The following is a 27,030-nucleotide window of genomic DNA, read 5'->3' as shown; positions in this document are numbered from 1 at the left end:
GGGTAGGAGAGGTGAGTAGTTGGGTCACGAGTAGAGCTGGTCGGCCAAGCTTTTTACTATTAGGTATAACCTTTCTCCTATACCTTCATCCCTGACTCCAATAATAACTGTGACAATAAAGTTTTTAAGAATGTTTGGTGAATGACGCTTCTGAGATACCTACATCATGGTCGCCCAAAGTCCGTTGTTCTGCACTAAGTCTCCATCATTTTAGTAAAAGGCCTCTAACACCAGCCTCGATACGCGGCTTCACCTCTACGAACATTTTGTTAATCCACCAAAAAGTTGGGAACTCTAAAGAGAAGCGGGTGTAAAACGGTTGTTATTCTACAAGGTGGGAGCCCAACGAAGGAAAATCGAGAGTTCTGTGTGGGGGAAGCCGCCCCCGCTGCGCAGACGCGGGGGTGGGTGCGCGCATGCGCGGAGGAGAGGGCGCGCCGGCAGCAGAATTTCAGGCGTGGGGGCACAGCTCACACAGCATGGCGTCCAGCAAGTATTTAGTTCGCCAGCGGATCAGCCGGCTCGGCCAGGTGCCGCACTGGGAGGTTCTTCCCCTTCTCAGTCGCTCCCCATCCCTCGCGTACCGCCACCGCCCCCCTCAGTCTCCGCCCTGGCCTACGCCAGTGGCTCAACCGCCGCCCCGCCCCGCCCCGCCCCGCGGACTCCTGGGCCCGCCTCCCGGATCCCGCCCCGCCTGCCCTTCCTCGCTGCCGCACCGCTCCGTCTCGTCGGTCCCCCTCCTCCTCCGCCCTGCAGTCCTGATAGTCTTTCCTTCCTTCCTTCAGAGGATGTCCTCCTTCCAGCTCAACCTCAGCCCGCTCAAGGAGCCGCTCGGCTTCATCAAGGTCCTCGAGTGGGTGAGTGTGGCCGGCATCCTCGGGGAGGAGGCAGGGAGCCCCTGGAGCGGGGGTGCGGCCCTGCTCGCGCTGGCCCCGAAGTCTCCGCCATCCCCGGGACAGGACTGGATTGGCGGGGAGGCCGCGTGAGGCCGCGGCCTGGGCCCGCGTGGGGCGGGGAGGCCGCGGTCGGCGTTGAATCAGTGGCCCCTAGGCGGCCTGCGTCCCAGGCGGAGCCGCCCTCCCGCACTTAAGCTCACCTCTCGGTGCCCCCGAGGAAGTGGGAGTTCACTTTTCTCTTTGGCTTTCCTGTTTGCCGCAAGGGAAGAGAAAACTTCCTGTTGCAGTCCAACCGAAACCCGGCGGGCGGGAGTCGCGCCCCGGGCGGCTGTGCCTGTGCGCCTCCTGGGGAAAGGGCCGGCCCTTGCCCTTCTGTCCGGTGCTGACTTGATGCGAGGCTGCTCCCTCGAAAGCTTTTGTAGTTGTGCCTTGTCGAAGTAATTTGACGAGCATTCACTTATTAATTTGTTTTAAAGATTGGCTCCAAGTTAAAAATGGATAAAAATAAATCAGTGTGTCAGGGAAGCTGGCGGGGATGGTAGCGGGAGACGCGGGGAGCTGCGGTGGAAAGGTTTTTTAACAAAACGCGTCTTGTCAGCCCGATTCACTTAAACACAGGCTAGGAATCGCCATCACTGTTTGTTTTAAGTATTTCCAAGCAACAGCCTGTAGTCAGCTTTTAGTCCTTTCCTGGGAACACTCAGTCATTAACATCAAAGGAGACTTATTAATTCGGCCTTGACAATGATCAGGATCAGGTCACTTGCAGGAGTTAGTGAGTAGACCAGGCACTGTGGATTTTCTTCAGACTGCATGGCCTCATACATACTTTAGAGCTGATTTTCAGGCGCTCATTAGTAGGCAGCTGGCATGTATCCAGCGTGTAGTGAACAAAATTTACATCTAATTCTTTAACCCTGTATTTTAGTGATAGAGTGGTGAAGAGTAAGAACTATCAATTTCCTGTTTTAAATTACTCAGGATGTTTTTTGAAGTAACTAAGAAACTCAGATTCTCTCTTTAATGGGTACTCAATCTGATTTCCTACCTTCCTTTTCCCCAAGGTTTTACTTGGTGTTTTCTGAAAACTGAAATTGTGCTGATTTCACACAAATATCTATTTTAAAGACACATAATTGTATACAGTTAGGGTTCTGTAAACCTAGGTCCAGATTTAAGTATAAATTATTAATTGAATATATTAAAGTTTAAATTGCAGGAGAAAAATCACATTTAACTAAGCTAGTCAGTTGCATTGAGGATTACAGTTAAATTTATAATTTAAATTTTCACTTGCACAAAGAGGCAGTCGTTTATATTTGTGCTTATATTGTCTGTCTTTATTAAAAAGACATAGACTTTTGTCTTAGTATTTTCAAAACAGCAGTAAATTTGTTAGTGATTGTAGGCCAATGTATTTTGAATAATATCCTTTTAAAAACTTTAAGGAAATACTAGTGTTAGTTTGAACAACTTATTACCCAGGAGAACCTTTTATGAGAAGAATATTCATTGTTAATGGTGTAGTGAATGTTTATTCAACAAATATTTGAGTGTATTATATACAGGTGCTGTGTGTGCTAAGCACTAGCACACAAACATGAATAAAACATTGTTTTTTCCTCATGAACTGTTAAGATGTGCAAACAAATACAAAAATGCTATATGATAAGTACCATAATAAACATACAGGCAAGATGTAGTAAGTAAAAGGAGAAATCAATTGCTTAGAGGAACCAGGGAGAATTTCACAGATGACATAACACTTGAAGGATGAGTACTTGTTCACTGGAGAGTGACTTTCCAGGCAAACGGAATCTTATTTTCAGTGGTGTGAAAAGTTGAAGCAGCATAGCTCCGTTTGAGAACTTAAAAGTATTTGGGGTTGCCCGCAACATCGGCGGGGAGGGAGGTTATGGTTTGAAATGATTCTGAAAGGTTTCAAAGGGTTTGCAAGATAGTTTGTGGGGTTTTTTCTATCTGCCAATGGTTCTTAACCCTCTGGGCCTTTTCCTTAGGAAAATGTGTGTTTGCAGGGTACATAATTTGGGGTAGTTTATTGGATAGCTTCCATTCAAACCCAGAATTCCTACCATAGGATGGGGACTCACTCATTTAAAAGTTTTAAATAAGTGAACGATAAGATTACATTTGCCTTTTAGAAATTTTCATTTTGTCAGCAGTGTAGGGGATTGAAAAGGTCATACTTGAAAGGGAGACCTTTTGCTTGAGAAATCATGAGGCCTAAAATTAATTGTAGTGGGAATGGAGAAAAGAAACTGAGAAATTAGAATATGTCTGGAGGGTAAAGAAGAGGGAGGACTCTAAGATGACTGCCATATTTCTGGCTTGGCTTGGTAGTGTCACCGCTATCCAAGATAGATCACTAAGAAAAAGAAGCAAATTTTTGGTGGAAGATAAATAAGGTTTTGGATGTATTAAATTTGTAGTCTCTTTAGATCATATAAATGGAGGTACTATATAGACAGATATATTGAGCTAGGTTTTAAAAGATTAATATGAGCTGGACATTCAACAGATATCTGCCAGCAAAGGAGGGAAGAAATGGTTTGGAAGATGGGCAGAAAACATCATGGCATTAATATTAGAATTTTAAGAAAAGAGTGTTCAACATTATCAGGTGCAGTAGAGAAGTTAACTAAAATAAGGGCTAAAATGTACCCTTGGTATTGGTAATCACCAGGCTATTGGTGGCTTTAGTAAGAGCAGTTTCAATAAAATCAGAAACCAGAATGGTGGTAGGCTGAACAGATGTATATGAAGAAAGTGAAGACAGAGAGAATAAACCACTATTTGACTGAAGATGGGAGAAATTTGGTGGTAACCCATCTTAAAGATGGGGAAGACTGAATGGGTTTGTCCACTATAAAGAAGAGACTTGGAAATAGAATTATTGGAGGTTAAAAACAGGCAGAGGGGAATGAATGATAAAACAAGAGTCTAGAGGAGAAAGGCCCATTGTAGAGATTTTTTTTTTAAGGTTTTATTTCATTTTAGAAAGAAGGGAAGGGAGGGAGAAAGAGGGAGAGAAACATCAATGTGTGGTTGCCTCTTATGCAGCAGCCCCCACTGGGGATGTGGCCCACAACCCAGGCATGTGCCTGGACTGGGAATGGAACCAGCAACCCTTTGCTCCCCAGTCCAGTCCAGCACTCAATCAACTGAGCCATGCCAGCCAGGGCTGTAGAGATTTTTAAATGTGTTTTGAGTGAAATATTCAAGTTTCAGCCCTGGGCGTGTGGTTCAGTTGGTTGTTGTATTGTCTGTGAACTGGAAGGTTTTGGGTTTGATTCCTTATCAGAGCACATGCCTAGGTTGCAAGTTCAATCCCAGTCCAGGCACACGTGAGAGGCAACCAATGGCTGTTTTGCTCTTGCATCCATGTTTCTTTCTCTCCCCCTTCTCTCTCTAAAATCAATAAGCATGTCCTTGGATTAGGATTATTTTTTTTTAAGTTGAATTCAGTAAAGGTTGAATTTTTGTTATATTTATATGAGACTGTCAATATGGGGCTGTTGGAGTGATTGAGTTAATATATAAATATATGAATGATGATAATGCATTTGAACAGTTCTTGGTTTTCTCCAAGATTGAGATAACTGTGTTTCTAAAAGACTAGACCCAGAGGGTGGATAGATTGAGCCCTATATGAGTGACATACATATTTCCTGGTCCTTCAAGATCACTGTTCTCTATTAGATATTTTAAACTTTAGAAATGGCATATTGTGTACTTTTCATTTGTCTTCCAACGTGTCTTCCTGCCTTGAGCAGCCTATCTTAGTGACAGTATAAAATCTAGGTAAGAATGGATGCCCTGCCCTGTCTGGGTGGCTCAGTTGGTTGAGGCCTTGTCCTGTACACCAAAAGGTTGCAGATTCGATCACATCTGGCACAAATGGGAAGCAGCCATCACATCGATGTCTCAGTCTCTCTGTCTCTTTCCCTCTCCCTCCCTTCTGCTCCCTCTGTTCCTCTCTCTCTAAAATAATAAACATATCCTTGGGCGAGGATTTAAAAAAAAAAGAATAGATGCTACATGTGTAGGAGTTGAACAAGAAAGTAATAGTCAAGAATTAATTTTATCAAAGCAGCTTTTAAAGTTTTTAATATTTGTCATAAATTTTAATTTGGTTCTTTATACTCAATTATCCCTACTATTTAGATCAAAGTTTTTCATTAAAATAATATCTCCTTTTAATATTGAACGCTGGAATTTCTTGGTGCTACCCTTGTGTAGGGTAGACACTAAACAAATGTTTTAGCCCTTAAGGAATCCAAGTAATGTGCTTTTCTAATTCCATACACACAAAATTAGAGAAGAGGTACTGTTTGAGGAGTACATACAGAATCACAGACTAAAGAACTTGGATGTTAGAATTATTAACCATCTCTGAATATTTTTGTAGTTGTTGGTCAACTTCACATTCACTATTTTTTTAAATATATTTATTGATTATGCTATTACAGTTGTCCCATTTCCCCCCCACTCCACTCCACCCTGCCCACCCCCCTCCCTCCCACATTCCCCCCCCCCATAGTTCATGTCCGTGGGTCATACTTATAAGTTCTTTGGCTTCTACATTTCCTACACCATTTTTACCCTCCCCCTGTCTATTTTCCACCTATCATCTATGCTACTTATTCTCTGTACCTTTACCCCCCTCTCCCCCTCCCACTCCCTTATTGACAACCCTCATGTTCTAGTTGTTTGCCTAGTTTGCTCTCGTTTTTGTTTTATGTGTGGCCGTTAATAACTGTGAGTTTGCTGTCATTTTTACTGTTCCTATTTTTGATCTTCTTTTTCTTAGGTAACTCCCTTTAACATTTCATATAATAAGGGCTTGGTGATGATGAGCTTCTTTAACTTGACCTTATCTGAGAAGCACTTTATCTTCCCTTCCATTCTAAATGATAGCTTTGCTGGATACAGTAATCTTGGATGTAGGTCCTTGCGTTTAATCTTGGGTAATGTAATTATGATGTGCCTTGGTGTGTTCCTCCTTGGGTCCAGCTTCTTTGGGACTCTCTGAGCTTCCTGGACTTCCCGGAAGTCTATTTCCTTTGCCAGATTAGGGAAGTTCTCCTTCATTATTTGTTCAATTAAGTTTTCAATTTTTTGTTCTTCCTCTTCTCCTTCTGGCACCCCTATAATTCGGATGTTGGAACGTTTCAAGGTGTCCTGGAGGTTCCTAAGCCTCCTCATTTTTCCAAGTTCTTGTTTCTTCATTCTTTTCTGGTTGGATGTTTGTTTCTTCCTTCTGGTCCACACCATTGATTTGAGTCCCAGTTTCCTTCTCATCACTATTGGTTCCCTGTACATTTTCCTTTGTTTCTCTTAGCATAGGCTTCATTTTTTCATCTGGTTTTCGAACAGATTCAACCAAGTCTGTGAGCATATTGATAACCAGTGCTTTGAACTGTGCATCCGATAGGTTAGGTTAGCTATCTCTTCGTCGCTTAGTTGTATTTTTTCTGGAGCTTTGAAGTGTTCTGTCATTTGGGCCTTTTTTTTTTTGTCTTGGCGCATCTGTTACTTTAAGGGGCGGAGCCTTAGGTGTTCACCGGGGCGGGGTAATGCTGGTGGCTGCCCTGTGATGCTGTACGTGGGGGAGGGGCCAAGTGGGAGCAATGGCGCCGCCTCACTCTCCTCCAGATTTCCATCTTTCACTCCGATACCCACAATCAAACTGGGCCCCTCTGGTGCTGGTTCCCGAGTGGGCGGGCCTTGCACCCTCTAGGCCCCTGTGGGTCTCTCCAACAACCTCTCCTGTGAGGCTGGGAGGCTCTCCTGCTGCTGCCCCAACCCCCACGGGCGTTTTCAATCAGAGGTTTGAGGCTTTATTTCCCCCGTGCTGGAGCCCTGGGTTACGCGGTCTGCTTCGCTCCCCACCTTTCGTCCGGTTTATCTATGTTCGAATGTGGGGCTGCAGTGTGCTACCCGCACTCTTCCTGCCCCGCTCTCTGCCACTCCGAGTCCGGCCCTCTCGGTTTATCTGCACGGATGTGGGGCCGCAGGGTCTGCTAGTGCTGGGACTGCCTGCCCCATTTGTCCCACATTCCACCAGTCTCGGTCCCGCCACAGCCACACGACTCCTCTCCACCCCGGTGCCCATCTCCTCCCCTCCTACCAGTCTGGATGAATGTTTATTTTCTATTTCCTTAGTGTTGGTCCCCCTTGCTGTTCGATTCTCTGTCAGTTCTGGTTGTGGGAGGAGGCGCAGTGTGTCTACCTACGCCGCCATCTTGGTTCCAGCCTCCATATTCACTATTAACAAGATATTTATTGAGTACAATACATGTGCTAGGGTGTTACCTGTTTCTTTCATCTAATCCTCTGACAACTTACGAGGATTGTTATCCCCATGTTACTGAAGTTTATAGAGAAATTAAGCAATTTACCCAGTATCCCATGAATATTACAACATCCAGGACTCTTAACAATCTGTGCTTAGTCATTTTAATAATTTACCTTTGTGTTTCTAATTGGTCTTTTAATAAATTATTGAAATGATTACCAAAGAATTCAAGTTTAAAAAACAAAAACAAGGTATCTGGAGTAAAATTTTTTCATGTTTGTTACAAGCATGTTTATAATACGATCTTAGGAGTTAAAATAAGTAGTATCTTGATTAATTTATCAAGTTTGAAATTTTTTTCTGATTTTATACTTTAAAAGCATTAAAGACATTAAAAGCCTTTAAAAACATTACTTTGGGAGAAATTATTGTCCAGGAAAATTAGTGTGGAAAACCTGTAACACTTTGAGCATTACATATATCAATTTCTTCAAACCACAAACTTTCAGAAATACACAATAGTTTATATAAAATATTCAAAGTTTAGTCATCCCAAGTAGACTATAAGATTTTTGCAAATAGGAACCATGTTTTATTCTCATTTTGTGATTTACAATATAGCACAGAGGAGCACCCCAGAAAATATAAACTGTGTTACAGAGTGGGAGGGTGCATATAAAGAATGATGCTTGTCTCATCAATTTGCTTAACTTAGATTTTTAGGCTGTCAGGCTGTATGTAACACAGACTATTTTTTAGGAAACTTGCCTTTGTCTTAACCCTGCCATTTGTGTTCATTTCCTTCCCCTATTATGGAAAGAGAAAAAGAATTTCAAATAGCATTTTGTACCCACCAGGATTTTCTACACCTAAAGCTTGTAAATAGAACTATTGACTCATGCCTTTGCTCTCTGTTTTTACCACCTGGAATCCACTCAGTATTTATGCCATGAACACTCTCATGGGGTAGATCAGATGTAATTTTCAGAGACAAAATACATGTGTTGTCACTACTTTCAAAACACACAAAACACATACAATAGCAATCTATGATAACAGAGTTGAAGCTTTCATACAGTGCTTCTCAAACACTGATCTCAGAACCTCCTTTATGTTCTTAAATATTGTGGACCTGAAGGGGCTTTAGTTTAGGTGGGTTATATCCATCAGTATTTAACATGTTAGAAATTTAAGCTGACACATTTAAAAACATTTATTTATTTTAAAATAACAATCATAGCCTGGGCTGGTGAGGCTCAGTGGATTGAGTGCTGGCCTACATACCAAACAGTCACCAGTTCAATTCCCAATCAGGGCACATGCCTGGGTTTCGGGCCAGGTCCCCAGTTGGGGGCGCATGAGAGGCAACCCCACATTGATGTTTCTCACTCTCTTTCTCCCGCCACCTCCCTTCTCTCTAAAAATAAATAAATAAATCTTTTAAAAAAACAATAATAATAAATCACTTGAAAGCTTGAATCACATCATTGGCAACACATCCTGCCAGTTTTCCTTGAAGTTAAAGGGTCACTTCATTTTGTTTTTTGAGAAAAATATCTGCCAGATATCCAAGTCTGAATAACTATATTTTGCCTATTACTTATTCTTTCAAGGTAGAATTGTAGTTCAACATACAATTCAGTTGTTTAAATACTTTCCCTGGAGACAGCCATTGTATTTTGGTATGTAGTGAAAGTATTTGTACATCCTATTTCATTAGAGAATATTAAGAAGACTCAAATGTCATGACTTTATAAAATAATAATTTTTACTGTTTCATCAAAAGTATTTGTAAGTAAAACTGAATTTTTTTAAACTGCAAGTGCATAACAGTTTGATTTTTTTGCTGATTGTTACTAAAGCCCGGCAGTTTTTTTACCCACCAGTGCCTTTGCTTAAGTCAGTACAAATGTCAACACAGTGTAAAAGGCAAATAATCTCTTAGTAATGTTGTGAAAATATTTTTGACCTCATGTATTCCCTACAAGGGTCTTGGGTACTTCCAGGGGTCCACAGACCACAACTGAGATTGATGTTGTCATACCAGGTAAGTGTCATTGGGGACCAGAAGTGGAACAGAAGATACGAGTAGGAGGACTGTTTCCCAGCTCTAGGAAATAAACCTTACATAGAGCTGAGTACTTGGAGAAGTAGAAAGCGAAGAGATACAGCCTCAAAACTGAGACCTGAATCAATCCAATTGCAATCTTAGGGTCTGGATTTGTGATGGCAACTATTCTCATGTTGTTGGGGGAGCGGGGCAGGGGGGGTGGGCTTCATTCTAACACGTGCTGTCTGTGGGCTGGCAGACTCAGAACGCCAGTAGAAACAACCATAAAACTACCAGACAGGGAGATGAGTATGAAACCACTAGACAGGGAAGAAAAGGGGACAATAACAGACTCTCTCAAGTTGAGCCTACATCCTAAAATATCCTATAACACATGAAGGAAACTATTTTCACCTAAAACTCAAATTATATCAGTGGCAACAAATACTACTAGCTTTCTATGAAGTGACAGACTCACCTCAAGACAGCCAGCCAAGTCAATGGTCAGGATAGTGAGATTCACTCCAAAAGACATAAAAATAATAGAGCAATCTTCAGTGATTTTAAAATAAGTATATTTTGGTTCCCCAGAGATTTCTATTTTCATACTCAGGCTAACAATTTTTTAAGAAAAAAGGTGACATAAAGATGTTTGCAACATATAATAAGAGTTAACAAAAAACTTCTTGCTGTTTATCTTAGCAGGAGCTCAAGTTTACTTCTCCTGCTCCAGATTCCTAAGGGTTATAGAGCTGTACTAACAGTCTGTTTAGAACTTTCTATGATTGTATTTCACAAGCAGAGGGAGATAGTAGAAGGGAAAAACTGAAGCACTTTGTAAGTGACTTATTTATTCAGTGCTCAGTGGGATTAAACTAAAATACCAGCATCAATAACAAAATGTTTTTAAAACTGAATATCTTCAGTAAATCATTCAGACTTTGACTTAGAAAAATAAATACTTTAGCTCTAGGCTCTAGTCTTAGTGATAGTAAAGGCAAACATGCTGTGATAGTTCATTTTAAATACTGAATGATCATTTGTTTTAGTAAAAGTATATATTTGGCTTTGCACTAAACACATATACAATATACTTTTAGGTCTATTTCTGGAGATTTCAATTATACATTTCATTTTCTTAAACTATAATATCATTTTCCTAAACTAACCCTTGGACAGAAAGAAATTTAAGTAGATGATAATCAGATTAATGATGAAAGCAAATAGCAGTGGAGCAGCAGAGGACCCTGCAAATAGAGACATATTAAAAGACACTCATAAATTAGATGAGTACTGATGTTCCTCAGTAGAATGCTTAGTGTGCAGAGCAAGGTCCAGGAATAGGTGCAAGGATTGGGACTCTGACTGTAGGATAAATAACTCATTGAAAATACTAGGAATCATCAAACTTTACTTTTTTATCATGAATCCCTATCAGTTAATAGACTTATAGACATTAAAATTTTATGCACAGAGCCCCGATATGCATCTAATTTATTTTACCATGTGAGTGTCTTAAGGCATATGACATACTCAGGGTAAACTTCATTCATATTTTTAAATCTGTACTTCAGATCCTCATCTGATTTCCGGGCCCCCCCCCCCCCTTGTGATCTGATTAAGTGGCGTCAGTTTTCACCTTGTAATGTGGCTGGTGAATATAGCTTACATAGGGTATTAATGCTTCCATTTTCTCTTTTGGACATGAGTTTTTATATTACTAGTTTAGTTTCTGAAGATATTTTTAAGCCACCAGTTTATCTTGTGAAGGTTTTGTTAAACTAGATAATTTATTCCATAAAGTCACTTGGCCAGGTACATTCACATTGTCATACACAAACACTGAAAGTGAAAGAATAGGTGAAGATATCACCTATGTTGTGGGACTCTCCATACCTTTAGGACACCCAGCAAGCATACTGTGCTAACATGTGACTCTGACAAGCAGCCCCAGCATGGGTTCCAGTGATATATTAATAAAACTTTAATTCCCTGTGTAAGTCTAAAAGTAGACATAAGTAGGTCAAATATTTTCTTGTACACCAGTTAGTACTGTAGTCTTTTGGGAGAGCAGTCTTCTAGAGAACCAGGCTGCAATACTGACTCCGAAGTTACAGATCTCTAAATTAGTGAGAGAGCTGTCATGTTTCTGGTATGGGTCTATGGGGCAGAGAGGTAAGTAGAATTGTTTCTCTGGTGACTCGAGGCTGTCATAATGAATATGGAACCTTTTTGACCTGAAGAGAAGTTTGTTGCCATCTTGTCCTGGATTCCTACTGTTACTGTACAGGTAGAATTTCATGTCAGCAGTTATCATTCTTCATGGAATAGAATCAGATGGAAAATGAATTTCGCAAGTGGCAAAGAAATACAAATTAGCATAGCAGTGCTCCTCGTTTTAGATTAGTAGACACTGAAGTGCTCATAGGAACCACCCTCATAAAGTATGCAAATGAGTGAAACAAGCTGCTCCAACAAAAAACAACAGTATAAGTTAATTGATTCCTTGTAAACCCGAACACACATCCTGACAATTATTGAGACACTAGCGAGGGGTGATAATCTGGAAAGCCCATGGCCTGTCTTGCTTTATTGGACTATGGGTCTGATGTTGCCATATCTTCAGTTTCCCTACAGTCAGGAAAAGCAGGATATCCAAATTTTTCTGTACAGTGTGTGATATTAAAATATTGACAACAAATTCAAATTTTTTATGACCACTGGAAAGACCACATAAATATATTCTGCAGGCCAGGTTTCACCCAGTATATCACTTCAAATCTAAATAAAAATAGAATGGGAGAGGTGAGATAGTTGGATGATTTACTCTCAGATTGTTTTGCCCTTCATTTAGTAAAAGTGTATACCTTGTCCTTTTTTTCCATAAGATAAAAACCTGAATTGCAAATGTGACATCTGTCCTCCTAACAGAGAGGCACCTTCAAAATGATGGTTATGTAAGACTCAAAATAATTTTATTTGTAGATCATTGGAAGTTGATCTTTTTCTTTAATTAAACAGTTTTTTAATGTGCATTTTATATGCGCCAGGCATTCTGCCAGGGAGGCACCAAAAATCCTGTGTAAGACCAAGTGCAAAGACAAGACAGTCTGTCAAGAAAAAGATAAAAGGCATAGTTTGGAGGGAAAAAAAAACAACAATAAGCTGTAGTACAGTATGTCATTTATTTACTGATTTTTGTATTAAGGGGGAAACTAGTTTTTATTCTTTTTTGTGTTGGAGTTGGGTTTTCTTTTACAAAGCAAGATACACAAGAGAAATGCTTATAATAGAATTAATGACCCAAGTCTATGGCAGGCCAAGAAGACAGAATAGTTCTACCACTTGGAATTGGGTAGAGTCTTAAAGGATGAGCTACTTAGAGAAGGGGGTGGGGCAGTTTCTGACAGAAGAAACATGTACATTCAAGACAAATACATTGTGTGTTTCAGGGATAATAATTAGTACAGTGTGACAGTGTATAGTACCTGGCAGGGAGTATAGTATACATAAATCTGGAAAGATAGAGTTGATAGAAGTATGTCTACCGTGGCCATACTTCTTATACCAAATTAAGAAGTTGGGGTTTTTCTTTTCCTTTTCTTAAATTAGGTCTGGAAAGTCATTGAGGAAATTCCTTTAAACAGGGGGATGACATGACTAGATTTTTACTTCAGATCAGTATGACATCACTAAAGGAGCTCTGCCCAATAGAGAGACAATGCAAACTACAAATGCAAGCAACATAGTATTTTAAGTGTTCTACCAGCCACACTAAAAAAGTGAAAAGAAACAGGTGAGATTAATTTTAATTATATATTTCACTAAACCCAGTATATCCAAAATATTGTTTCAACAACTAATCAGTATAAACAAATATCAGTGAGGTGTTTTACATTTTTATGCTAAATCTGTGTAATCCATTGTATATTTTACATTTACAGCCATCTCAATTCAGACTGTTTTATAGACACATGTGGCTTGGTGACGACCTTACTAGACACTGCAGCTTTAGAGCGCACACTACAGAAGATGAGTGGTGATGAGAATGAGATTAGAAATGAGAGGAAGAGTCTGATGGGTTAGTCCCAGTGAAAAATGGTGAGGGCCTGAACAAAAATAGTGGTAGGAGTGATGAGGACAAGTAAACAGAGCTTTTAAAAGAGTGGCATCATACTCTATTGTAGTCTGCAACATTTTTCCCTGAGCATTTGGTTTCTATGATTCATCTATGTTGAAGTGATTAGCTGTAGTTCATATGTCTTCATTGCTCTGTAACTTCCTGTTGTAAGTGTATGCTACCATATTTTATTCATTCTCCTATTCCTTTCCCTTTCCCCATATTTTGACATTATCAACAATGTCACATGATCATTCTTATGCACATGCTGTAGTACACATGAGCAAGGGTTTCTCTTAGATCTAAGTAGACACTAATCTGTTGACATTGCAAATACCTTTACCCAGTTTGTAACTTGTTTTATGTTCAAAAGCTGACTTTCGATTTAAAAAAAATCTTTCTGTAATTGAGTTGAACAAGCTTTAACCAAAGTGGTTTTTTTAAAAAAATTTTAAGAGATTCTTTACTTCTCTGTGGTCACAGATATATTCTTTTATATTGTCTTTAAAATTTTTAAAGACTTTTTACATGTAAGTATTTAGTCCATCTGGATTATTTATTGAACAGTTCTTTGCATTAATTGTCTATTGCTACAAAGCAAATTACCTCACACTTAGCATTTAACATAATAGACATTTATTATCTCACCATTTCTGTGGGTCAGTAATATAGGAGCAGCCTTGTTGAGTGGTTCTGGCTCAGCGTCTCCCACAAGGTTGCAGTCAAAATCCCACACTCCTTTCTTTGGTGATCTGTCTGCAGTGCCAGCTCTGTTACATATAATTTGTCCGTACACATAAGTCTGTTTCTGGCCTCTTCTGCTCCATTGGTTTAGTTTGTATGTTCCTTTTTTTTCCTAATCCTAAGTGTGAGCACATGCCCCTGACTTATTTCCTGGCCTTCTGTCTTCACTCTGTGTACTTATGCACAGTTATGCCCAGAGAGTAATCATTCTTCTTTACCTAGTAACCTTTAACTGAAGACTCCAAACTGTGTGCTGGACATTACCTCGGACTCTCTATATCTGTAACCAGATTCCATTTCTTATATTTATTCTTCCTGGGGGGCCGGAATCCCTTGATAGGTATATATCACCATTATGGCTGGATTCTAGGCCCTGGATCCATGGAAGGCATTATACCTCTGTTCAACAGTGTAGGCTTTGATATCAGATCTGTGCTGAATGAATTTGTTGGACATCTGTGACCTTAACAAAGCAAAGTCCCTGCCCTCTTTGAATTTACATTCTAGGGAAAAACAGACAAATAATTTTAAGTACTTTCAGGCAGTGATAGTTACAATGGAGGAAAAATAGAGCAGCATAAAAGCAATAGGCAGTGTGGAGTTGGGGACACTTATTTAATAAAGTGTGGTTAGGGAAAGGCCTCTCTGATAAGGTCATATCATAAGAGTGAGCTGTGAAGTAGGAAGTGAACCGCGTACTGTAGTCCCCCCTTATCTGCTGGGAATACAGTCAAAGACCCCCAGTGGATGCCTGAAAGCATGGATAGCATCAAACCTTACATATGGTATTTTTTTTATACATACATATCTATAATAAGGTTTAATTTATAAATTAGGCATAGTAAGAGATTAACAATTATAATAATAGAACAGTTACAACAGTATGCTATAATAAAAGTTATGTGAATGTGGTCTTTCTCAAAATGTATTATTGGACTGTACTTATCCTTTTCTTGTAATGATGTGAGATGATGCACTGTATATATGAGAGATGAAGTGAGGTGAAAGACGTGGGCATTGTGATGTAATCTGAGGCTACTGTTGATCATCTGACCAGGTGTTACCAGTACTTTAAGGCTTCTCTTTAACATTCAGATTGCCAGCATCACCACTCTTGAGCTTTGGGGCCATTGTTAAGTAAAATAAGGGTTACTAGAACACTGTCTTACTGTGATACCAGAATCTGAGAACCAGTTAGGCTAATCGGTGACCCATGGATAGATAGCAGATACAATGAGGATATCCCAAACAGAGAGAATTATGCACATCCCAGACAGAGTGTGATGGCACGAGATTTCATCACACTACTTAGAATGGCATGCATTAAAAGTGTATGAATTCCTTTAATTTGACGTTATCTGAGAAGCACTTTATCTGCCCTTCCATTCTAAATGATAGCTTTGCTGGATACAGTAATCTTGGATGTAGGCCCTTGCCTTTCATGACTTGGAATACTTCTTGCCAGCCCCTTCTTGCCTGTAAGGTCTCTTTGGAGAAATCAGCTGACAGGCTTATGGGAAGTCCTTTGTAAGTAACTGTGTCCTTTTCTCTTGCTGCTTCTAAGATTCTCTCCTTCTGTTTAATCTTGGGTAATGTAATTATGATGTGCCTTGGTGCGTTCCTCCTTGGGTCCAGCTTCTTTGGGACTTTCTGAGCTTCCTGGACTTCCATCATCACCAAGCCCTGATTATATGAAGTGTTAAAGGGATTTATCTAAGAAAAAGAAGATTAAAAATATGAACAGTAAAAATGACAGCAAACTCACAGTTATTAACAACCACACTTAAAACAATAACAAAAGCAAACTAAGCAAACAACTAGAACAGGAACAGAATCACAGAAATGGAGATCACATGAAGGGTTATCAACAAGGGAGTGGGAGGGGGAGAGAGGGGGGAAAGGTACAGAGAATAAGTAGCATAAATGGTAGGTAGAAAATAGACAAGGGGAGGGTAAAAATGGTGTAGGAAATGTAGAAGCCAAAGAACTTATAAGTATGACCCATGAACATGAACTATAGGGAGGGAATGTGGGAGGGAGGAGGTGGGCATGATGGAGTGGAGTGAAGGGGTGGAAATGGGACAACTGTAATAGCATAATCAATAAATATATTTTTTTTAATTATGAATTGTTTGTTTATGGAATTTTCCATTTAATATTTTCTGACTATGTTGGGCCACAGGCAGAGAGAATAGCTATTACAAAGGCTCTGGAGGAAGAGTTTATCCTACATCTTTAAGGAATAATAAGAAGACCATTTTATGTAAAGAGGTTTAGCAGGGGAAAGATAACGACAGGAGGTCAGAAATATTAAGGGAGGAATGGATCTTGTAGACCATTATATAAACTTTGGTTTTTATTCAGAGACAACTCAGAAGGTATAGGAGAGTTTTGAGCAGAGAATAAAATTTTGTGCCTTATATATTTTTTAATTATATGACTGATATGTTGATTATATGGCTGATATGGCTAGCTGATATGTTGATTAGACTGAAGCAGTGGCAAGGGCAGAAGCAGGATCAATTTAGAAGGCTTTTAATGTATAATTTAGGCAAGAGGCAACAGTGGTTTAGAACAGGATGTTGGGATGGTGGTGGTAAGAAGTGATCTGATTCCAGATACATATTTGTTTTTGTTTGTTTTTGTTTGTTTGTTTGTGTTTTTAATCCTCACCCAAGGAGTCCTGACTGCTATGGCTCAGTTGGTTGGGTGTCGTCCTGCAAAGCAAAAGGTAGCTGGTTCGGTTCCTGGTCAGGGTACATGCCTGGGTTGTGGTTTTAGTCCCCAGTTGGGGTGCATACTAGAAGCAGCTGATTGATGTTTCTCTCACATTGATGTTCCCCCCCTTCTCCCCCCCTTCCCCTCTCTCTAAAAATAAATAAATAAAAACTTTTTTTAAAAAAACCCTCACCCAAAGATATGTTTTATTGATCTTAGAGAGGGTGGGAGAGAGAAAAGCATCGATCAGTTGCCTCCCATAGGCCCCCAACCCATGATCAAACCTGCAACCTAGGTATGTGCCCTGACCAGGAATCGAACTCACAACCTTTTGGTGTACATGACAACACTCCAACCGACTGAGCCACCCAGCCAGAGCCCAAGTATATTTTCAAATAGAGCCATTAGCATTTGCTGAAAGATTGGTCTCTTGGTCACTATATCATATCTGGGTTTCTTCTGGTGTGTTTTGTTTTTTTGTTCTGTAGAAAATTTAGAAGATACAAATAGAAAAAGGAATTATCTTTTAGCTTCTGTTAAGTGAACACTGTTAAAATTTTGATGCATAACCGTTTTAGTTTTTTTGCGTGTAAATGCAGAGATGTAGACACACACAGAATGCATTGTTTAAACAAACTTTAATGAACATTTTTCTATATTATTAGCTATTCCCTAATGTGTTAATGACTATACAGTGTTTCATTGTATGAGCGAATTATAATTTATTTGGTTCCCTGTCAACATTTAGGATGCTTCCAATTTTTTCATGTTATGGATGGCATTTGAGAGAGCATCATTACTTTTTTCTTTTTCTTTTCTTTTTTTTTTTTTTTTTTTTTTTGGCATGATTACAGAAACAAATCTCCAGCCACTTTTTGAGACATGGAATGCCCACAGTGAGACCTCATAGGCTCATGAAATAGCATCCCTTTTTGACATATAGTCTCTTGGCTTTATAGTTACCTTTTTATTACAAATAAAAATATCTCCAATTCACTCCTTTTGATTTTGATACTAATAAATAAGACTTCCTTTAATTTCATACTAATATTTAGTAGATACATGTGTGAAGTATGAGCAGATGAATTTTTATGTGGGCTGGTATACTAATTTCTATATACAGAGGAAAATAAAATCGCATTTGTTGAGAGTTGCAAGTAAATTTTTAAGTGTTTTTCAGCATCTACCTTTACCTTTGGTATTTAAGAATTTCCGTATCTTCTGTAATATGCATTTCTATAATGTTAGTGGGACAGTTTTTAATAATAATATAAGTTTTAATGACCCATGTTCTGGGTGTAATAATGTTTCTCCTCCCTCCTCCCCTTTCATTTGTCTCACTTTGATTAGATTGCTGCTATCTTTGCTTTTGCCACCTGTGGAGGTTATAAGGGCAAAACAGAAATTCTAGTGAAATGTCCTACAGATTCTGAGAATAAAACAGTTACAGCTAGTTTTGCTTATCCATTCAGGTGAGTTGTTTGTTTGTTTGTATGGTTTAACAACTCTTTTTACTTTCATATTGACTCATTAAGATTTCCAGCAGTTAATCTTGGGGATAGAAAGTTTTAAATTGCATCCTCATTTGTAAACAGTGATCATTGCTACTTAAACTGTGGTACATAGACCAGTGCCTGACTGCAAACTGTTTTCCTGATCTGTGGTGAAATAAGTATAGAAAACAGGAGTAAGCATTTAGAAACTATTACTTGACGTTTTTATTCTATCATTCCACAGTGGACTAGAAGTGCAAAAACAAAACAGAAACTGCTCTATCACCGTAGTGTGAAAAACCGTGATGTGAAAGCAAACACAGCTTAAGAAAACTCCAGATTTCTCATGTGTTTGCCATTCCTAAATAATAGTGTTCTTGATATAGTTTTAGGACATGGATTTGTTTATATGAAGTGAGTTCCTTTGCTTCTTTTACTAGCATAAAACTTTATTTTCTTACTCTCAAATTAAACTGAATATTGTGTTTTTATGAATTCTTCTGTTTGACTTTAGTATTCATTGAACAGTTTATTGAATATGTCCTGTGTTTAAGCCAGGGTATAAAGCGTCTTTCACTTACTAACTACTTACTTGACCTTCTAGAACTCAATTTTTCTGTCCAATATATTGAAAATTACCTTTTAAGATGGTTTTGATGATTAAGTGAAATCTTACATTAAAGATATGTTAGATGGTAAATGCTTAGTATTATTGCCTCTCCATTTCCCAACCCTTCTCTTATAAACTTCCTGTACAAGGAACTGTTACTGCATCTTTAGCAATAAGTGCTCTTGTGATTTATGGATAGGGAAAATTAAAAGACAATGTGAAGTTAGTGGGTAATTCAATCCAGGGTTAAAATGTGAATTATTATAATTGGCTCTCCTCATGCTAGTCATATAGACTCTGTCTCCTAGAATGGAATATCATGTCTCAAATTGTAAATTATTTTGTATTAGCCCTCTTAATCTGCTAAAATTTTATTGCAGGAAGATAGCATCTGGGTTTATAAGTATTTAAATTCTGTGTGTTCATCCTATCACAAATCAGTTACCAGGTATAATTTACAATTTATGTATGATTTATGAAAATTTTAATTTACTTAAATATTTTAATTTTTCTTTTTTTCAAAAGGAAAATGTTTTTGATACACGGGTGGGGCAAAAGTAGTTTTACAGTTGTGAGTACACGAAATACAAGTTTATTCTTGTATTATTATTTATTAGTTATTGTATTATTTTCCATGAAAACAGCTGGAGACCTCCCTTTGCTCCACCCTATATTGGGGAAGTACTTTTTGAAATGTCATTTCAGTATTCTATCTACATATTTCTGTCTCTGTTGGGAAAGTCCAGGTAATTCATAAATTTATTTGAACCTTTTTAATAGGTTGAATCAAGCATCATTTCAGGCACTTCCGAAAGTAAATGTGTGTGGTATAGATTGGAAACATTATATCCTTCTTGGAGATTATTCTTCTTCTGCACAGTTCTATGTTACGTTCGCAGTCTTTATTTTCCTGTACTGCATTGCTGCTCTTCTGGTCTATGTTGGTTACATAAACATGTATCGGGATAATCGAAAACTTCCCATGATTGTAAGTAATTACTTTCCTTTTATATAAAAATAATTTGTATAAGATAAATATACATTATACTTGAAATAAAATACAGATGTCCTTACTCTGGAAATAAAAGTTCTTGGCATAAGCTAGTTCAACATATTTTGACCTGTTTGCCATGAGTTTTCTCCTGTTGTCATGTTTAAACCAATTTTTTTTAGCATGTTTGCAGTACTTTTTCTGTACTCCTGGTCTAAATTTCTTAATTTAAAACCTGATCCAGATAATTCTCTAAGAATTATAGAATTCAGCATTAGTGGCATTCATGAGCTAATTTGGAGACTTTAGATGGCAGGAAGGATTTAGATTTGAAGTCCTAGCACTTTTCTTGGCTTCAAATAATCTCTAACATTTACTTGGTAGAATCTGACCTGGATTATTGGTTGAGGATTATTATTGAGAGGTAATCCATAGGTTTAATCTGGACCTCCACTACAGAAAAGTAAGTGCAAAGGCAGTATTAGTGTTACTGATTTGAAAGGAGAACAGAGGTGTTAGTGGTCATCTCTAATTATTTATGAAGCAAATTATCAAATAAGATAACAGGTTTTATTTATTTACTTATCTATTTTTAATTTTTGCTGCCTGGATCATAAGAATACAAATGGTAAGTAAGGAGTAAAACAGTCTTTTTTCATCCATATTTATTTTATTTCTTATATCAGAAAAGATTCTTAAACCTAACATTTTCATAAAATATTTCTTGATAGGTGCCTTTCAAAAAAATTAGACATTACCTATTTGCAATGTTTAATCAACAAAAATTATATATTAGGAATCTCTAACTTCTGGACTTTAAGGCCTTATCTAAAAAGAAACTATGATGATCAGGTATTTTGTTAAAATTCTCTAATTTAAATTCCAAATGAAGACATTTCTTGTCTTATGTTATTATCTCAACAAATTTTAAGTTAAATTTATTAGTGAGTCTTTTATTTCTAGTATTTTGCTTAGTACGCTTTAAAATGACCACCCTTTTAAAAGTGGCGTTCAAATCTATTTTTTTGTAGATGGCTTTTCTGTCTAATAAAACTATAAAACTGATCTACTTGCATCATTCAAAAAGTCAAGTAATTTTTCACCTCAGAGTGATAAAATAGTGGTCCTATAGAGAGAGAATCCAGAATTAGTTCCTTAAGTGGTTTTTATTCATATAATATTGGGTTGGCCAATATTATAGTTATCTTGCTTAGTTATCTTTAACCTCACTCGAAACAATTTTGTTAGATTGTATTGTGACGGCTGTCATATCAGTGTGCATTTAAAACAAAATCAGAATCGGTAAATTTTTGTACAGATATTTTAGTATTGAAGATGGAAGAAAATACATGACATTTTCAGTATATTGTGCTTTAATATTTCAAGAAAGGTAAAAACGCAACTGAAAAACAAAAAAAAGATTTGTGCAGTGTGTGGAGGAGGTGCTGTGACTGATCGAACTTGTCCAAAATGGTTTGCAAGGTTTCATGCTGGAGATATCTTGTTGGACAATGATCCACAGTCAGGTAGACCAGTTGAAGTTGATAGCAATCAAATCGAGACTTTAATTGGGAACAATCAACATTATACAATGGCAGGAGATAGCCAACATCCTCAAAATATCCAAATCAATACAGTTATTGGTGAAATGAAAAATATGTCTTTTATTTTACAGAAAAAGCTATCTGGACCTTTTGGCCAACCCAGTATAAAATAGATGTTTCTTGTCTATAAAAGTCCAGCTTCTAAATTAAATTTTGAATTCTAATTTTAATTTAAATATGTAAATGTAAAAAAGTTTTCTTGAGATACCCAAATTTTTAAATACTGCTAAATATTATATTTATTTTAAAGTACTGTTTGTTATTGAGGATATACTTTTTTAGCAGAGTTCTCAATCCTCTGCTAAGGTGTTTCTAAGACCTTTTCAATTACGATATTTTAAATCGACTTTAGTTCCCTTTTTAAGTAAATGTAGTACTTTTCTGTGTTAAGTAGCAGGAGCTTAAGGGCTGGCTCTAGGGCATATGGAGAATCAGAAATACTGTAAAACAAAATCAAACAAAGATAGGTTGTCTCAAATCCTAAAACTTTCTTATTAATCATATCCTTGATTATTGGTAGGACCACGGCTGCCACAGGCAGCTGCAGGTTGTAAACTGCATGGTGCATCTTAACTAGAGTTCTGAGTAGGACAAAGGCTATCTTCAGAGCCCCACATTTCCCCCACTTTTCACTCTAGGGTTACTTTATGCATCATTTTGAAAAAAGTTTTTGAAGTCTAAGAATGTCGTGCCTTAAGCCATCAGCATAGTAGGTTTAAAGAGCATAATCAGGATGGAAAAAAACTGCATGTTTTTTAATTATGAATTTGGAAGGAAGAAACCTGAAAATTAAGATGATTTAATATATATTGGTCAAAGCTGTGAACTTTAGTCCAGAGATAACATTTTTAACATACAGTAACCTCATACACACTATTTGTCCATTCTCCAAAAGGCTAGCTTGTATTTCTAGCTAGTGTTTAGGCAGTGTCTACCTGCCGCAAAAACTACAGCAGCAAAAAGGAAAGGATTTCCTTGTTGCAAAAATTTAAGCCGTAGTGTTTCTGTCTTTTTCTGTTTGATCTGCATTTTTAAGAGGTCTAGTAACAGTGGAGAGTTCAAATGCAAAATGCAAATACTTTCCATGTTTGTAATAAATCATACTGTTTTTGGTTCCCTAATCACAAGACATTTATTCAATGTCATCTTGGCCAGATAGACAGGCTATGTGTAACACTGTTTCTATATCTCATAACTTGTCACTGGTGTTTATCCTAAATAAAAATAACTAAGAGCTGGCTGGCAAAAGTAGTTAAAAACTAATCAGACTCATTTTAAGAACAAAACACTTCTGCGATAAGCTCCAGAACCCATTTCTGAGCTTGGAGAGAGTTTTGCTACGGTTGTATACAAACTCATAGCCTTAAGTGTAGCTTAATACATAAATATTAAAAGATACAAATTTTACATTATTCCCACTTTGATAATTAAAGGAAGACCAAACAAGTTGGAACTTATACTTTATATTTTAACAAATGCATAATACATTAAAAAAGTGGTTTTTAGATCTTTGTAACAGTACTAGTTGACAAAATTTTAGTTTTCCAACAGAATAGATTAAGAATAATTTTTTTCTTTATTCACGTTAGTAAAACTATCCACAATGTTAAAAGCTTTGGTCCTGTTTTTAGAAATGTAAGAAGTAGCAAAGACTTTAGTAGAGAATTACTAGGGTAAGGTATTTTCAGAGAGATTTCTTTCTTGTTTTTTTCTTATTATAATGAGCATTCTTAAAATTCTGTGATCATTAATTTAAACAGACAAGCCTTCTGGATATGTGCTTTTCACCATCTCATTGTCCATATCACAGAGAATTAGAGTTAACTGAAGTTAGTTTTGCCAGAACAATATGAGAAAGCAGGAGAAGGGAAAGGGAGCAAAGATATAAAGAAGGATCTTAGAATATAAGGTAAGAAGGGAAATGAGAGCATATGTGAGGTTGAGAGACAGTGAACAAGTAGTAAGATCAGATTGTAGGTCTTGATGGGGTCAAGAGGTATTTGTGAGGTTGGGGTGCCAGAGGGAGGGAGTGGGAAAGAGGAGTGAGGTTACTGAAGTAGAGATTTTGAAGGGACAGTTATCGGTGATAGCAGGGTCTAAGGTATGAGCATGGGAGTGAGTGGTTCAGGTATGATTGTGTAAAAGGGCTATGTGAAACCTTGATTTCTAGTGTAAATACCTTTTACTCCTAAAGAAATAATTAAGTCTTATGTAGTATTGTAGCTCAGGATTCAGCTAGTGATAATACACAGCAATGTTTATGATGTTGACTATGTCCATTTTCTACAAAGTGTATCATGAAGACCATTTCTCAGTACCATGGGATTCAATGTAATATCATTTCCTTCATTGTAGATTTAAATTTAGTATTTTTAAATTAATTGTTCATTATTAATTCACACTTTTTTTTACTTTAGGACTTTGTTGTTACTCTTGTTGCCACTTTCTTGTGGCTGGTGAGCACTTCAGCCTGGGCTAAAGCTCTTACAGATATTAAAATAGCTACTGGTCACAATATTGTCCAGGAACTCCAGCCCTGTCAAAAAGTGACGTGTTATTTTGGCTCTGTGACTAGCATGGGATCCCTAAATGTATCTGTGGTATGTATGCAGTATTTATAAAATATCTTATTTTACTTATTTGAAAAACCTTCCTTGTAACTTAAGAAAACAACAGCTTTTAATGATTTCTGGGTGTGTTGGTTTTTATTTTTACTGAGTAGTCAGAATCCTAGTCACTATATAATCTTTATAACAACGAAGAAAACTCGGTTAAAATTAGGAAACAGGTTTGAATAAGATCATAATCGAGTCCTTCTTTTCATTGAAATTGACTAGAGAAGACTTTTACCTGAAAGGTACTCTGTATGCCGGCATTACACTAAGGACATTAGACTCATATGTTAAATTATCCAACAATCCTAACAGGAATGTGGGAGGTGGTGTTGTTATCTTCATTTTTACAACTGGGAAACAAATGTAGCTCATATTACTTCATCCAAGTGGACACTAGTAAGTTGGCAAGCCAAGGTTTGAACCACATCTGACTTGAGAGCTTGTTCTCTAATGTAAGAACTTGCTCTGAGTCTATGAAAATAACATTTTAATGGTTTCTTAAATGACCTAAAAAGTTAGGTCTATATAAATGTATGTATTCTTTAGTGCTCTATTTTACCAAAACACAGATAAATATATTACTAAACATAATATTAAAGGAGAGAGTATATTATGTTTAGGGAGGTCTCGTGTCTTTTCAAGAAAGTCTTGGATAAAGTCAGCACTGCCTTATAAAACCAATTTAGCCAAATTTTTGCTTTATAACTTTGTAATTGAAAAGTCACTATTTAAAAATTTATTGATGATATCTGAGACGGACAGTTTCAGAAATTTTCTGTATACAAATATGCCAAAAGATATAAAACGTTTGGCCTTCAGAAATATGATAGTTTAAAGCTTCTTATCCCACTCTTCATTCTTTTTTTATAAATATAAGAATATATTACATTTCTTGTATATAGAAAAAACTGAAAACAAGGTAGCTTCAGTTTATTCATCTCTGAGACTTTCATCTTATCAGATTTATAGCTGGGAAGACTAATTTCTTCTAGGTTGACTAATGTGAAATGTGAAATAAAGTTCTTTTGACTCCTTTTCTCTTCTGGCTGCAGCTGTTAGAGTAGAAAAGATGGTAGGTAGTAGGCGGGTAAAGTGGGGAAATAGAAAATATAAAACCACTAGTCATGGTTTTATATGTTACAGATTTAGAGATTTAGCTTTATTTCATTGGGAATAAGTCATTATAAAGTCAATCTTTTTTATTCCACTTCATATGTAGTTTAAACTTTAAATGAAATAATGGTATACTGCCTGGAAATGTTAAATATTTAAAGGAAAACTAAAATGGCTATGATTTTTAAGAAGATCTTAGACCTTCGTGTTTATTTTTTCTCTTTCTTAGATCTTCGGCTTTCTGAATATGATACTCTGGGGAGGAAATGCATGGTTTGTGTACAAGGAGACCAGCTTACACAGCCCATCAAAAACTTCTGCTTCCCACAACCAAGGAGGTATTCCACCTCCTTCCGGAATATAATTACAGGGAGAAGTACACTGTGTGAAATGTACATCTATACTATGACTTGTTGCCAACGTCTTGAGACACATTATTTGTTTCTAATAAAAGTAATGACTTTTTCAGTAAATTGGTGGGTTTAAAATTTGGCTGCTTTTTTTTTTTTTTTTACATAAAGCCTGTGCTTTTCCTAGAAATTTAAGATGTAAATGTATTCTCTCATGTAAATTTGAAAATTCAGGGGCCTATTATGAGGTGATACATATTTAAATGAACATTAATTTCTTCACTAGGTTGTTTACACCTTAAGCCTTGAAATATATGTTCATTCAGAAAAGAGTTATATTATCATATTATAATAGGAAGAAAATCTCTATTTGGAATATACACTACTGTCAGTTTGTACAGATCATATAGCTATGACCTATCTGGTTAAGAAAGTCTTGATTACATAAATCATATTTGGAAATAAACATTTAGTTCAGAATTTCAGAATTTATATCTGAACATTGTTTATGTGTTATGAAAGCTTTTAATTGCAAAGACTATGTGTGTGTTTTACTTCTGTTTTTCTAAATGACCTTTAGTACTTAATAGGTATGCTAAAGTGTTTTGGGAGTGGGGGTTGAAAATTTCTAATAGATACATAGTTAATTTAGTAATTCTTTCGCATGAGATAAAAGCTTCCATTATGCTGAGTGTTAAATATAATAGACTTGCTATATAAGAAGAAATAACATGGTTCAACTAGATATTTTCGTATGTGTGGGCATTACTCTTAGTGATATTTGTTTGCTGTCCTTGGTTGCTCATACGACCTATGTGCAGGATGAGACCTGTTCTCCTTGAAAGTAGGATAAAAATAACCCAGGTTTTTTTGCAGACCCTACTCATAAGTTTAAAAAATTAAGATTGCCTTTTACTTTTGGAACATTTAACACTTATTTTCAATGAAGTTGCTATTTTGAATTTAGCATTGATATTGTGAAAATAAATGCAACTCAGATTTCATGTTTCTTAATGTTCATTCTTATTTCACAAATGGATGATTAAGGAATTGTGCATCATAAAAAAGGAACCTTTGATATTTTTTAATCTGATTGCTATTGAGGTTGATGATCTTTCTTTGTATTTATTGGCCACTTAGGTTTATCCTATTCTGTATTGCCTGCTCATCTTTATGGTTTGTGCTTTTTGTGTCTTTAGGTATATTCTGAATTCAGGGCTTAGTCACATTCTGCTTCTTGATCTTTTTGTTGTACAGGGCCAGATTTCCTATTCTGACCACTTGATTGTTTATTTGTGAAGCACATCTTGCTATTGCCTTATTTTTGTTGATTTTACTCATGACAAGAATTGTCAATATGAGAATATATCTTTTATGCAACCAACTTAATAAAGAAGTTAAAAGAAA

The 27,030-nt window shown here is 37.1% G+C and overlaps 1 protein-coding gene across 1 annotated transcript; it reads left to right on the top strand.

Annotated features, from left to right (window-relative positions):
- Positions 1-676: 676 nt before the first annotated feature.
- On the top strand, positions 677-27,030 carry SYPL1 (synaptophysin like 1). Its single transcript, XM_024558578.4, has 5 exons — positions 677-857; positions 18,198-18,319; positions 19,731-19,938; positions 23,963-24,145; positions 25,503-27,030. The coding sequence occupies exons 1-5, from the start codon at positions 789-791 to the stop codon at positions 25,635-25,637; spliced, it is 717 nt and encodes a 238-aa protein (XP_024414346.1). The 5' UTR covers positions 677-788; the 3' UTR covers positions 25,638-27,030.

This window comes from Desmodus rotundus, chromosome 6 (assembly GCF_022682495.2).
Source record: "Desmodus rotundus isolate HL8 chromosome 6, HLdesRot8A.1, whole genome shotgun sequence".
NCBI classification, from domain to species: domain Eukaryota; kingdom Metazoa; phylum Chordata; class Mammalia; order Chiroptera; family Phyllostomidae; genus Desmodus; species Desmodus rotundus.
Note: the sequence above shows the minus strand (reverse complement) of the source record. Positions and strands in the feature narration are given on the sequence as shown.

Excerpts from the sequence above, each read along its gene's own strand:
- SYPL1 (XM_024558578.4), top strand. The coding sequence starts at position 789 with ATGTCCTCCTTCCAGCTCAACCTCAGCCCGCTCAAGGAGCCGCTCGGC. Across the intron at positions 858-18,197 it reads TCATCAAGGTCCTCGAGTGG|ATTGCTGCTATCTTTGCTTT; the intron begins GTGAGTGTGGCC and ends CACTTTGATTAG. Across the intron at positions 18,320-19,730 it reads AGTTTTGCTTATCCATTCAG|GTTGAATCAAGCATCATTTC; the intron begins GTGAGTTGTTTG and ends CCTTTTTAATAG.